The 12,694-nt window shown below is 53.5% G+C and overlaps 1 protein-coding gene across 1 annotated transcript in view; it reads left to right on the top strand.

Annotated features, from left to right (window-relative positions):
• Window positions 1-11,155, top strand: part of STX16 (syntaxin 16) — a 24,164-nt gene extending 13,009 nt beyond the window's left edge. The window contains exons 3-9 of the mRNA XM_007951498.1: window positions 3,018-3,125; window positions 3,578-3,718; window positions 4,654-4,819; window positions 5,875-5,966; window positions 6,692-6,835; window positions 7,956-8,036; window positions 11,051-11,155. Coding sequence (XP_007949689.1) covers window positions 3,018-3,125; window positions 3,578-3,718; window positions 4,654-4,819; window positions 5,875-5,966; window positions 6,692-6,835; window positions 7,956-8,036; window positions 11,051-11,155 — 837 coding nt within the window. The remainder of the gene's footprint in view (window positions 1-3,017; window positions 3,126-3,577; window positions 3,719-4,653; window positions 4,820-5,874; window positions 5,967-6,691; window positions 6,836-7,955; window positions 8,037-11,050) is intronic.
• The last annotated feature ends 1,539 nt before the right edge of the window (window positions 11,156-12,694 follow it).

The following is a 12,694-nucleotide window of genomic DNA, read 5'->3' as shown; positions in this document are numbered from 1 at the left end:
CATATTTCCAACCCTGAGGGGAAGGGAAGCCGTTTGTTCTCAGTAGGGCAGCAGTTCTGTGTCCTAATGAGCTGCGGCCATCGACTGGGTCCCGAGGGGAGCGTGGCATTCTCTGGTTCAGGTCCGTGCAGAGCCAGCAGTGCTGTCCTATGGTCACATCCCGATACGGAGGTGGAGAAGGCCGGTGCTGCACGGGCCAGCCGCCTCTGCCCCAGCTGGCCCCCTCTCCCACGTCGGTTCTCCCGGGCCGAGGAGGGGAGGCTGCCTCAGCCACGCCCACTGCAGCTCTTCCTCCTGGTTTGTACTTTGTCGTCTGTGTCGGAGGGTTGCTCGTCAGAGCCATGCCCATAAGCTGGAGAAAGCAGTACTGTCTGTGTGTTTCTAGATTGTGGTTACGCGCCATCGAGTCAGGACAACAGTGACCCTTGGGTTTCCGAGGCAGTATCACTAGGGAAGTAGATTGCCCAACCTTCCTTCTGAGGAGTGGCTGGTGGGTTTGAACCGCCAGCCTTCTGGTTAGCCATCAAGGGCCTTAGGCACTACACCACCTGAGCTGCTGTGTTTCTAGATTACTGTTTGTTTTTCAACACTACAGACAGTTCAATATAAGATCGTGAGTTTAAAAACTGTAAAATCACCACCAGTAAACAAATTAGTATTCTGTTAAAATACGGTATCCTAGAGTGTGGTTCCTAGCTGATAAGCTGACATAGAATTCTGCGACCCAGGAAGAGGCATCTAGGTTAACTGGTCCGTTCTCCGTGGTGTCCACAGGCTGCAGTTAGATGTCCGGGTTCTGCTCCGGTCCAGGGAGGGATGTGTTGTGCATCAGCAGCTGCGGCCAGTGCGGCAGTGCCCGGCCCCCTGCAGTGCGCTGCAATGGGTGTGTGCCTCCCAGCAGTACACTGGGTGCACGTGCGCGGGCCCTGGCAGTGCGCTGGCGTGGGCGCACGTGTGCGGCTCCCAGCGGTGGGCTGGAGCAGGTGTGCGGCTGCTACCTCCTGCCCTGGTCAGGGCCTCCTCCCTAGAGCCGCACCCTCCAGTCTGGCAGTCCGGAGTAGGCCCCGTGGCTGCCACACTGTGTGGGATGAGGGCCCTGCCCCCAAACCTGCCCGGATTCCCTGGCGCCCTAGGCAGGACACGGGGCAGAGCAGTGAGCTCTGTTGTTTTTCTGATCCATGGCCTGTTGTCCTTACTGGTTTGCTTAGCAAATTGCAATTGTATTTCATGGACACGTCAGCTGGTGGAGTAAGGCCCCTTGGGGGCCAGCCAGCCTAAGTTTAATCTGCCACATAACAGCTTTGTGACCTTGGGCTGGCAACTTAACTTTTCTGAGTTTCCCATTTCCTCATTTATACATTGGAATTGTAGTTCCTAGCATATCTGGGTTTGTCAAGATTAAAATAATAGTAAGATTCCTTAACATTTTAACTTAACTCTGAACGCACACACAGGTGGACAGTTGCTCGGTGCCACTGCTTGTCCCTGTGGGTGACAAACCATCGCATGTGTCAAGCTGCAGCGGAGCCTGGATAGGCTGCCCCCCGCCTGCAGAGGCCCTGAGTGCCACTGGGGCTCTGGCCCCAGTAGGATCTTTGTATGGGGTGCACTTCCTGAGCCGTGTCCCCTGAGTACCCAGAATGCCGGTGTGGAGGGAGGGAGGACCTTAGGCGCAGCAGGAGGTAGGTGCAAGGGAACAGTCTGCTTTTAGGAACTTGACTGTGAACTCTGTTCGGTATTTAGGGCTGGTGACTTGAGAATTCCTTCGATAGGTTTCTCCTTGTGTGATGGGTTTTTCCCCCTTCAGGTGTGATCTTAGTTTTAACCTTGCTTCCTTATTGTTCAAAAACCAAGTATCCACTGAAGCAGTGAAAAAATAAATTTAGATAAATGCCGGGAAAGCGAAGCAAAGCAGTGCAGCTTCCTCTGCGGATTCCGCAGCGCGATGTCGCACATCCCCGGAGCGGCCCCACCAGGGCCCTCGTAGGCGCCACGCCACTGTTTTAGGACCGTCATTTAGACCTTTGGAAAGTGGCCTTTATAAGTTGTTTGCTCCAGCACGTTCTTGGGGGCCCTGTGCACCTGTCTGTACCCCAGGCAGGAGAGCCGCTTAGCCGAGCCCGTGACCACCCTCGTATTCAGAAAAGCTGTGTAAGGCAGTGTGTTGATCTAAAGCAGTGACACCCTCAGAATAGACAAGAACGGGTGGTGTAGTGCCTAAAGCATCTGACTGCTAACCAGAAGGCTGGCGGTTCAAACCCCCCAGCCACTCCTCAGAAGGAAGGGTGGGCAATCTACTCTCGTACTGATACTGCCTTGGAAACCCAAGGAGGGGTTGCTGTGAGTCGGATCTGACTCGATGGCAGTGAGTTTGGTGGTTTTTTGTTGTTGCTGTTCCTGATGTCATTTCAGAATAAGTGACTGGTCTGTGGACATTTAACTGGGAAAGAAGTGACAGTGTCAGATGGCACTGAGATTTTAAGGGTATCTTTTCCAAACGGTGGGCAGTTTGTTCTCCACGGTGGGCCGTTTCTTCACGTGCTTTAAGAGATTGTTAATGGTCTGTGGCTACAGCTGGGGCAGCCTTGTGTCCAGAAGAAGCTAAGTGCATTTAAACAGACTAGCCCTGTTGAAGATTTTGTGTTGGTGACATTTATAGCCTGGCCCCTTTTCAGTTTGTGCCTGATCACATTGACTCTGAGGCTCATGCTGTCCTGTTGTGGTACCGAAAGGCCCTCCTTTTAAGGATCCTTGTTGACTCTTCCATTACATTTGAGTAGTAGCCACATCAAGTCAGATTCATGTTCACGAGTTTGTCCGAGGAAGTTAAGAGCTGGTGCGTGAAAAGATAGGAAATGGTTCCACCTACTAGAGTATCAAAAGCTCTGGGCACCACAGGCAAGTGCATGTCACGCCTACGTTTCTGTCTCTTTAGGGAGCAACACGTAGAGGGAGGAAGAGTGTGTATCTCCACACCGGGGTCCAATAACGTGTTCTCATGTCATTCTCCCCCCTAGCTTGCTGATGACCGCATGGCACTGGTGTCAGGCCTTAGCTTAGATCCAGAGGCAGCCATCGGTGTGACAAAGCGGTCTCCCCCCAAATGGCTGGATGGCGTGGACGAAGTAAGTTCAGTGCTAGTTTCATGTTATGTCACTATTTTGTAAGTCATGGTGACATTAACATTTTAAGATAACCTGCCAAAACATTAACTTGGGCTAACCTCGAGTGCCTGTCTCCAGAAATACTTTAGCCTTAGGGTTTCACAGCTCCCACACCACCAGGAAGGGGTGCGTGTGTGCGCGTGCATGTGCGTGCGTGTGCGTGCGTGCGTGTGTGTGTGTGTGAGAGCGCGCGCGCATGAGGATGCAGCTCTGCTTGGCCGCTGGGGGGACGGCCTGTTACAGAAACGGGACGAAGTAGGAACAGGGAGCAGGGGTGTTTGAATGCGTGGTTCCTTGAATCACCAGTTGCTCACATGTGAGCAGACCTGGGAGATCCCTGTGAGTGGCTGATTATCTCTGAGCAGACACGTCCTGCCAGTTTCAGTGGGGTCCTGGGGGTTTCGTGTGTGTAGATACACTATGACATCAGCCGGATTAAACAGAAGATGAAAGACTTAGCCATCCTTCACGACAAGCATGTCAACAGGCCCACCCTGGACGACAGCAGCGCCGCGGAGCACGCCATTGAGATCACCACGCAGGAGATCACGCAGGTGAGTGGAGGTGCGCCCCAACCTGTCCACTGTCCCCACTGCGTTCAGTCAGAGAAGGTTACGGCTCCCCGTCAGATTGGAGGTCGGTTTCTCAGAGCTTCAGAGAGTTCTCAGAGTGACTTCGAGAGGCCTGCCGTGCCCCTGGCCGTGATGTCCTGGAGGTGGGACTGCTCCTCAGTGGAGCTATGGGGGTGTCCTCTGCATCCGGCTGTCACACCATCACTGAGCTCAGTCCTTGGGGTGTAGATGTACAACTTCGGTTACACTGTCCTCAAATAGCTGTATGCTGAAATTTGGCCCACGTCACTGACCGGCTGTGAGCTGTTGCCCCGGAGAGAGTAAAATTGAGTCTGTTCTGACTCACAGCAACGTTACAGGGCAGATGGAACTGTCCCCGTAGAACTAGCGTCTCCGAGACCGCAGTCTTTACGGAAGCAGACTGCCTCAGCCTTCTCCCATGGGGCGGCTCGTGGGTCAGACTGCCGATCTTTTGGTCAGCAGCTGAGTACTTACTCACTGTACCACCAGGGTCCTTAGACAAGCTTAGCATCTTATAAGAACTTCTTATAGAGTGTTACATTTGACCGATTTTGGAAAATAGTCCAGTGCTTAAACTTTGGTGTTTCCATGGGCGCTGATTAACAGAAGAGGCAGGTGTGGTGGTGTGGTGAGGGCCCTGGGGATGGGAACGTTTCAATGCCTCCGACCCTGGCTTTCTCACCTGTACGACGGGGTTGCTGGCACAGCCTGGGCCGAGTGCCACGACGGAGCGGGTGGGGGTGATGGGGCCTCCCCGGTGTGCCCAGGCACAGCACGTGTGTGTGCGTGCGGCCGAGTGAGCAGAGCCCCTCTTTCTCACCAGGCTCGGGAAAGGAGCCGCGCAGGCAGAGGCCCTGCTCTCCTCGGCGGGTGGTGAGCCTGGCCTTGTTTCTCAGCTCTTCCACAGATGCCAGCGCGCGGTGCAGGCCCTGCCGAGCCGGGCACGCAGGGCTTGCTCGGAGCAGGAGGCGCGGCTCCTTCGCAACGTGGTGGCCTCACTGGCACAGACCCTGCAGGAGCTGTCCACCAGCTTCCGGCACGCACAGTCGGGCTACCTCAAACGTGAGTGTTGCGGGGCCCCCGGGGTGTGGCCCCGTCTGGCCCAGACGCCTCCAGGGCTGGGTGGGAATGCAGTCACAGCCTCTGGGACAGAGGCAGCCTCCCCTCCCTCCTCACATTGAGGTCACGGGCAGTGCTACCAAGAGCTCACCCCAGGAGAGCGAGTTTTATTCTGGGTCAAGCTTGAAGAATTTGCCAGTCAGTCCAGCGTGTTTTTGAAACCTGTTGCTTTCCAGGTGTTGGGGGAGGGGCTGCTTATAAAATAGTGAATAAAATAGTTACCACACGAAAGTCCCATTTTTTCATAACAAGCAGAGTTTCCCAGGGCCGCAGAAGCCCTTCGTCTGCCGGCTGTCTCGGGGCCCCGTCTCCCTGCTGCCCCCTCCTGCTCCCCCATCACTGTTGAAGGCCCGTCGTCAGTAATGCCCTTCTGTCTGAAATACCCAGCTCTCCCCCCTGTGAGAGCTGACGTATTTTAACTTTATCCCTTCTGACGTTTGATGAGGAGCTCTGGTAGCATAGTGCCTGAAATACTTAACTGCTAACCAGAAGGCTGGCGGTTCAAACCCACCAGCCATGCCTTGGAAGGAAGATGGGGCAATCTACTTCCGTAGTGATACTGCCTCAGAAAACCCAAGGAGGGGTTGCTGTGAGTTAGGTCCGACTCCATGGCACATAACAACAATAACAACGTTTGATTAAGGCCACATGGACTTGATATACATGCTTCTAGAGAGAAGTCCTAATGTTTTAGCAAAGTTCTGTGGTAGCAGTTAGATCGACAGGACTGTCTCCTTACAGACCGCCTGGTGGTTGTAAACATAGTTTTATCTTGGCCTCTGCGTGTAGCCTTGTTTTGTCTGGCCCGATGCCTGTGTGTTGCCCTGTGCTGAGGTCCCCTCACCCCACCCCACTGGACATAGGCTCCTTTGGAAGCTGCTAAGCGTGTCTCCATCTTGCCTGCTGAGCCTTACTCAATAGATTTGCCCATTTTACGGCTGGGACAGCGGCCAGGATAGTTCACGTACCCGAGTAAAGCGGGTTCCTGTCCATGACAGGCATGAAGAATCGCGAGGAAAGGTCACAGCATTTTTTCGACACATCGGTACCACTGATGGATGACGGGGATGATCACACGCTTTATGACCGGGTACGTGAAGGGCTCACCTGGGTGCCCACCAGGTGGTCTTTGTAGTTGGAGAGCAGCTGTGGGCGTGGCACCTCTCCCTTCCCGAAGGCCACCGGGAGACCTGGAACCCGGACTTTCTGAACGTCCTGGGAAGCATTCTGCAGGCGCCTGTCCTGGGAGGGCCCCAGAAACACAGGGTTACCCTTGGAGTTTGGCTGCTCAGCCCTTGCATAGCTGCAGAAACTCGGGGTTCTCCACAGCCCCTGCCGTGGGCTGGCCCCTTCTAACGATGCTTATCCTCCTGCCAGCTTGGCCAATGTGACTCTTTTTCATTAGGGGTAAAGAAGTGCTTATTTATGGCAAAATACCGTTCATGTGCTTGATCGAAATACTTTCAGAATCCACTTCGTTTAAATTAAATCTAAAATGCTATGCCGTAGCTTTCTTGGGGGGGCTGTCCAACCTCCAAATCCCACCTCTCTTGTCCCAGTAGGGTTTTGACCACCGCCCTCCTGTCCCAGTAGGGTTTTCACCCGCCCTCTAGTCCTGTCCCCCAGTAGGGTTTTCACCCGCTCTCTCATCCAGTCCCGGTAGGGTTTTCACCCCTCCTTCTCGTCCGATAGGCTTTTCACTGCACTCCCCACCTGTCCCGGTAGGGTTTTCACCCCGCCCTCTCGTCCGGTAGGGTTTTCACCACCCCCCGCTGTGTAGGGTTTCTCACCGCCCCGCCCCCCCCCACTGTGTAGGGTTTTACAGATGACCAGCTGGTGCTCGTGGAGCAGAACACGCTGATGGTGGAGGAGCGGGAGCGGGCGGTCCGGCAGATCGTGCAGTCTCTCTCTGACCTCAACGAGCTCTTCCGGGACTTAGGGGCCATGATTGTAGAACAGGTATGTGAGCGCCTTTGCCTCCTCACAGTGGTTTCCTGCTGGGACAGCTGGTCTCTCTCCAGACTTTGGACCTACATTCCTGTCAGGAACGTGTGTTTCTGCGTATGGATGTGTGTGCACAGGCATACACATATGTACGCAATGTACAGATTACACGCACTACTGCGGTTGTGAGTAGCTCACGTCTGTAGTGGACATTTGCGTGTTCTCTGCCCCTCCCCCTCCCCACGGGAGCTCATTCGAGCACCCTGCTTTGGAGACCGGGCTGACCCTGGTCAAGCTCAGCCATGGTTCCGGCAAATGGGTGAACCCCCTTCCGGTTTTGGTGGCTAAGAGTGTCCCGGCTCCGACGGCAGCAGCTTTCAAGTAGAATGAGATTGTTTGCTCACGTCAGAGTCTGATGAGGCTGTTCTGTTATCTTGCCAGTGGGGACGTGGGTCTTGACCCCTGAAACTAGCTGTGAAGTGGCTCCGAGGCTCTGGGGCCCCAGTTATACTGCTGACCCCACAGCCCCCGCAACTGTCTCCAAGAAGAGCCCTGCTCTTCCCCGCATCCCAGCGTTGCCTCCTTTCTGCTTGAACCAGGAGGTCAATTTTAGAAAGTTCTCCTTGAGTCGAAATTTTTTGTTTTTCCAAGATGGGTGCACCTTAGCAGTTTGCTCCAGTCCACAGAGACCTGAGGCCACATTTGCAGGCAGCATGGGCAGTTTGCAAAGCCACTCACATCCGGCTCTGGTTTAACCAGCTCTCTGTTTACATGAATCCAGGTATTGAAGTGGTAGACAGCACAAAGCTAGTCGTCTGCCACTCAGAATGCATTTCCACCAAGTGGTATGTTTTTAAGCCCCAGTGAGGCTGAGTGTGGCATGTCCCCTGGCAGCTCTGTCCAAACAGGAAGACTCAGTTTGTCCGTGTCTCTGTCTCCTGAGCTCAGCTTTATTGCCACTAGCTTAGTGCCCTGCCACTGGGTGCCTCGTGCTGCTTGACAAGGGTTCTGGGCCGGTGCACACCTGTGCAGCCCAGTGACGTCACACAGCTGGTCTGTGGACCATGATGTGTGCGTTGGCCCAGCTTTCCCGGCTGCCCTCGTTGGTCACCTGTGACGGTCATTTGTCGCCTAGGGTACGGTCCTTGACAGAATTGACTACAATGTGGAGCAGTCCTGTATCAGAACCGAAGATGGCTTGAAGCAGCTCCACAAGGTAATGACATGTTGTTCACCGCTGAGAACCATGGGACTGTTAGCGGATGTGCAGAGCTCACGGGCAGCTGCTGCATGGTAACAGTCTCAGTCCTCCCGCGTATCTCAGAGTGGACACGTGCAAAACCAGTACTCGAGCCTTCAGTCACGGGTGCAGTGTGGCCAGGGGTTGAAGGTTGAAGGTGGCTGGTGTACCTGCCCCTTAGATCTGAGATTGGTGACGGGAAACCCTGAAGCGATCGGCAGTTCCTTCCTTTTAGAAAGGAGGTCATCCTTCCTGAGCCCTCTCTCTTTCTGGGAATGAGTGGAATGGGCGTCTGCTGAAATGTGTGTGGGGGTCCTGCTGCGTTGTGCTGGCTCTGCCGGCCCTGTGACGCGTTCTTGATGAACTGCTGGGGGGGGTGTCATTCTGGAGAAGACGCAGGGCTCATTTGCCCATTTAATCGCCACTGCGTAGCCATGTGTTACCTTAGAAAGGGAAGTCTGTGTAATGGAGCCTATCAGCTGTCTTCTGCTTTGCTAATAAGGTGACCGTTTAAGGGATGTTTCTCGTGATACTCACCCTTTTTTCCAAATGATGAGTTGGAAGTGTTAGAGACCCTGTCACAGTTACAGGAAAGATGCACATAAGCTTCAGGTGTCAGGTGCATGTTAACATTGGCACAATAATGCTCCCGAGTAAAACACAGTCTGTTTCCTTGTGTCTTGCAAACCTTGTGTTTCCAGCTCTAGAATGAGCATTTTTCCGAGTCTTCCTGCCAGCCTTGTTGCTGTCTCGCTTCTGAAGCTGGTCGCTTCCTGCAGCAGCTGGCTCCGTCAAAGAGCAGGATCAGGTTTACACCAGGGCAGACCCTGGGAGGCTGGCCAGAAGCCCTCCTGTCGCTGCAGTGTGCATGTCCCCACGTGAGGGTGGCTTGCGGGGAGGTGCATGGCCCCAGGACATGCTGGAAAAGAGGAGCTTGCCCTGAGTTCACAGAGGGCTTCTTAGCCCCAAGATGGGTTGGGTTGCTAAGCGCTGCACTAACGGCGTGGGGCGTAACTTCTGTCCTCACTCTCCGCTGCCTTGGTTGTGACAAGCTGTTGAATTGCACGTTGGTTTTGAAGTTTCTGGAATAAAATGGAGCACACTGTGTTTTGTAGTCAGCGTAGTTACAGGGGGAGCTCTCTGTGCAGTGGGGACGGATCTAGGGGAACTTGGGCTGCTAGTTTCCATTCCGTCAAACGTCCTTCCAGCAGTGTTAAAGTATAGTGTTGTGCATTGGTTTCCCAGTGTCCTGGTTGTTGTTGTTGTTGTTGTTGTGTGCCGTTGAGTCAGCCCCCACTCATAGCGCCCCCTCCTTGGGTGGCTGAGGCAGTATCTCTATAGAAGTAGATTGCCCAACCTTCCTTCCGAGGAGTGACTGGTGGTGTCCTGGTTACTGATCAGAAAAGTGAGCGTCCCCAGCCTCGCCACCAATCACACCTCTGTCGATGCCCTGGCTCCTTCCTGGGAAGCCACTTTATCCGAGGGCCATTGATTCCGGCCAGCCTCTCCTGGCCTCTTCCCTGGTGGGTGGGTGGGCTCACTTAGGAACAAAATCCCCATCCAAAGGTGTGTTGGGGACTGTGGAAGAGGAGCAGGAGAGAGCTGGGGCGGTTGCCCCCCATCTGCCACAGAGTGCAGCATCTGCAGAGGTGGGCACCGCCCCAATTTCTGACCCTCAGCTCCCCTTTCTTGGGGAGCTGGTCTTCACCCCATTTCTGCACAGCAGGGATGCTGTGGGGTGGCTGCTTTGTGCCCAGGGTGTGATGTGGGACTTGTTCCCTGTGTGGTTCTTGGGTCTCCTTGGTGGTGGTCCGAGGACTGAGCTCAAGAGGACTCCGCAGTGGGGTCCAGGGGCCACGTACCAGGTTCTGTTGTAAGGAGTGCATTTTTTTCTTGTTCCTAAGATCCGGGGAGGTGGACCGTGCCTGTGGCCCGTCAGCTTCCTGCATCCTGGCTCTGGGAACTTCAGCCAGTGATTTCCTTTTCTAGAGCAGGAGGTCTCTCTGCATCCAAAGAGCTGTGCCCAGAAACAAGGCCTAAGTGCAGAGTGTGGCTCTCGACAGCCCCGGGGGAGCAGTAAGGAGCGGCAGGCCATCTGGACTTTTTCTCTTAAACAGTATTTTCTTGTCTGTTTGATGAAGGTTTACACAGCAAGTGAAGTTCCCAGTCAACAATTTCTATACAAGTTATTGAGTGATATTGGTGCCCCTCTTCACAGTGTGGAGACATCCTCATTCTTTCCGTTCTGGTGGTTCTGTTTCCATTTATCTAGTTTCCCTGCCCCCTGGCAGTCTCCTCTTTGTCTTGAAGTCATTGTTGACTTATGGGTGAGCTTACGGGTGCTGGTCATTATTTTGTGAACCAGGTGGTTATTTAGCTGCAAGGTGACCTTGAGGGTTGGTCTTGGTTCAAGTTCTGAAGAGTGACTCAGGGTAGTTGTCTCGGGGGGTCCTCCAGTCTACACCAGTCCCTAAGTCTGTTTTTCTATCTTGTTTTGTTTTTTAGGAATTTGAGGTTCTGTTCCACGTTTTTCTCCTTTCCTTTCAGGGTCCATCTGTTATGGCCCTGATCAGAGCGGTTGGGGGTGGTAGCCGGGTACCATCTAGTTCCTCTGGTCTCAGGGCAGAGGACACCGTGGTTGCTGTTGACCAGTCTCTTCTCTGTGTCCCTGGCTGCCTTTTCTCCAGTTTGCTGTGGGCAAGTAGCAACCAATAGTTGTATCTTAGGTGGCCACTTAGAAGCTCCATTTGGATCTTACTGGTAGATTGCAATTAAGTGCTTGAGCGCATTCAGAGTCAGGGAGTGGTCTGGGGTCACAGGGTGCTTCAGTCGACCTGATGGGGGATCCGATGTAAGAAGTGGCCGGGGGCCGGGCTGTTGGCTGTTACGCACCCGGCACCGAGAGCCTCAAGCTGGAGCCCGCGAGGCTTGCCTCTGGAGTTGACGGCAGCCTCGGGAGCCTGACTGCCTGGCCCCTCCTCTTCCCGCAGGCAGAGCAGTATCAGAAGAAGAACCGGAAGATGCTCGTGATCCTGGTGTTGCTTGTCATCGTCATTGTCCTCATTGTGGTCCTCGTCAGCGTGAAGTCCCGCTAGACGTCGTGCTCATGGTGCTGCAAGTGGGACGCCTGGTGGGAGTGGCTGTGCCCGTGGCTGCCGGCAGAGGCACAGTTCAAGGGACCTGTGTCCGGGCAGTGAGCGTGTCCGTGGGCTCAGTCACACATGTGCTCCAGCAGGGCAGTGGGCTGGCCTTTTCCTTCATTGCCAAGACCATGAGGACCTTTGACTCTGCTGCAGAGTAGTGATCGTGTTCTGTGACGGGTTATCGCATATATATTTTTTTTTTAAAAGAGAGAGAGAAAATGAATGGAAGATTTATAGGCCTGGGCAGAGGCTGTTAAATGCTGTATGTGTATATGCTATTTTTTTTTTAGCAGCCATGTCCGAGCATGTGAGAATCATTTTTTTAAAAAAAATTTTTTAAGCCAAATGGTTTTAAAGAAATTTGGTACCAAAAATTTATGAGAAGAGGCAAAAACACTTCTTGATTTTTCTCTATGTATTTCCCGGTTGAAAACAAGCTGAGGCGTCTATTTAAGTGTTTATAATCCATTCCCCATTAACTTAATTTAGTTTTTCCATCACTGTTAACGATCAAAGTAACTAAGTGTGAGAAATAAACCCTTCTTGATGTTACTGAGCACATTGGGGTGGGCCACTTAAAACAGCCTCCTCGGCTGCGTTAACTGTAAGTGGCGGGGGCCGCACCGGGTGTGTATGCACAGTGTTTGTTACCATAAACCAAAGGCGGTTACTGAAGAGAACCACCTGATTTTAGAAGCTGGTGCTCTGAGCTCGCCTCACACCAAAGGGACCATGAGAGTCTTGTGAGGTGACCAGATGGGTCATTGTGTCCTGTGGCTGTCCCCTGGTGGTGCCCATGCCCTGCAGCATTTACACACAGCTGTGTGGCGACCTGTTCAAACTGGACTCCACTTAAGAAACTGTGATTTACACAGAGGCGGTTTTAAATGGGCCACTCCTTTGAAGATTCATGGATCTCAAATTATTAACTAAAATTACTCCATTTCAAAGTCAGATATCCCACCAGGGCTTTAATTTATCAGCCCTTCGACGGCCGGTTAGCAGGGCCCAGAAAATCGGCATGTTTTCCAGGGCTGTGAGAGGCTTGACTTGGAAACCCCTTACTCGTGTGAGCACAGATCAGATCACCAATACTTACCGATTATAAATACGGTGCTCAAACACATTCCTAGAGCTGGAGGGAAGTGTGGAAACTGATGAGGATGTTGAAAACTGAAGCTGTGCCTGTTTTAATTGGCCCTGAGGTTGGCAGTTCGAAGCCACCAGCCGCGCTGTGGGAGAAAGATGAGCCTTGGAAACCCTGTGAGGGGAAAAGAAAGAGAGGAACCCACTGGGGCAGTTCCACTCTGTCCTCTAGGGGCGCTGTGAGTCGGAATCGACTCCACGGCAGTGGGTGTGGTTTGGCCTTTGCTTCTGTGAAGATTGACAGCCCTGGAGACCCTGTGGGCAGTTCCACTCTGTCCTCTAGGGGCGCTGTGGGTCAGAATGGACTCCACGGCAGTGGGTGTGGTTTGGGCTTTGCTTCTGTGA

Source organism: Orycteropus afer, unplaced genomic scaffold (genome assembly GCF_000298275.1).
Source record: "Orycteropus afer afer isolate SDZICR_OR568_19922 unplaced genomic scaffold, OryAfe1.0 scaffold00295, whole genome shotgun sequence".
Lineage (NCBI taxonomy): Eukaryota > Metazoa > Chordata > Mammalia > Tubulidentata > Orycteropodidae > Orycteropus > Orycteropus afer.
This window is presented reverse-complemented; position numbering and strand designations above follow the sequence as displayed.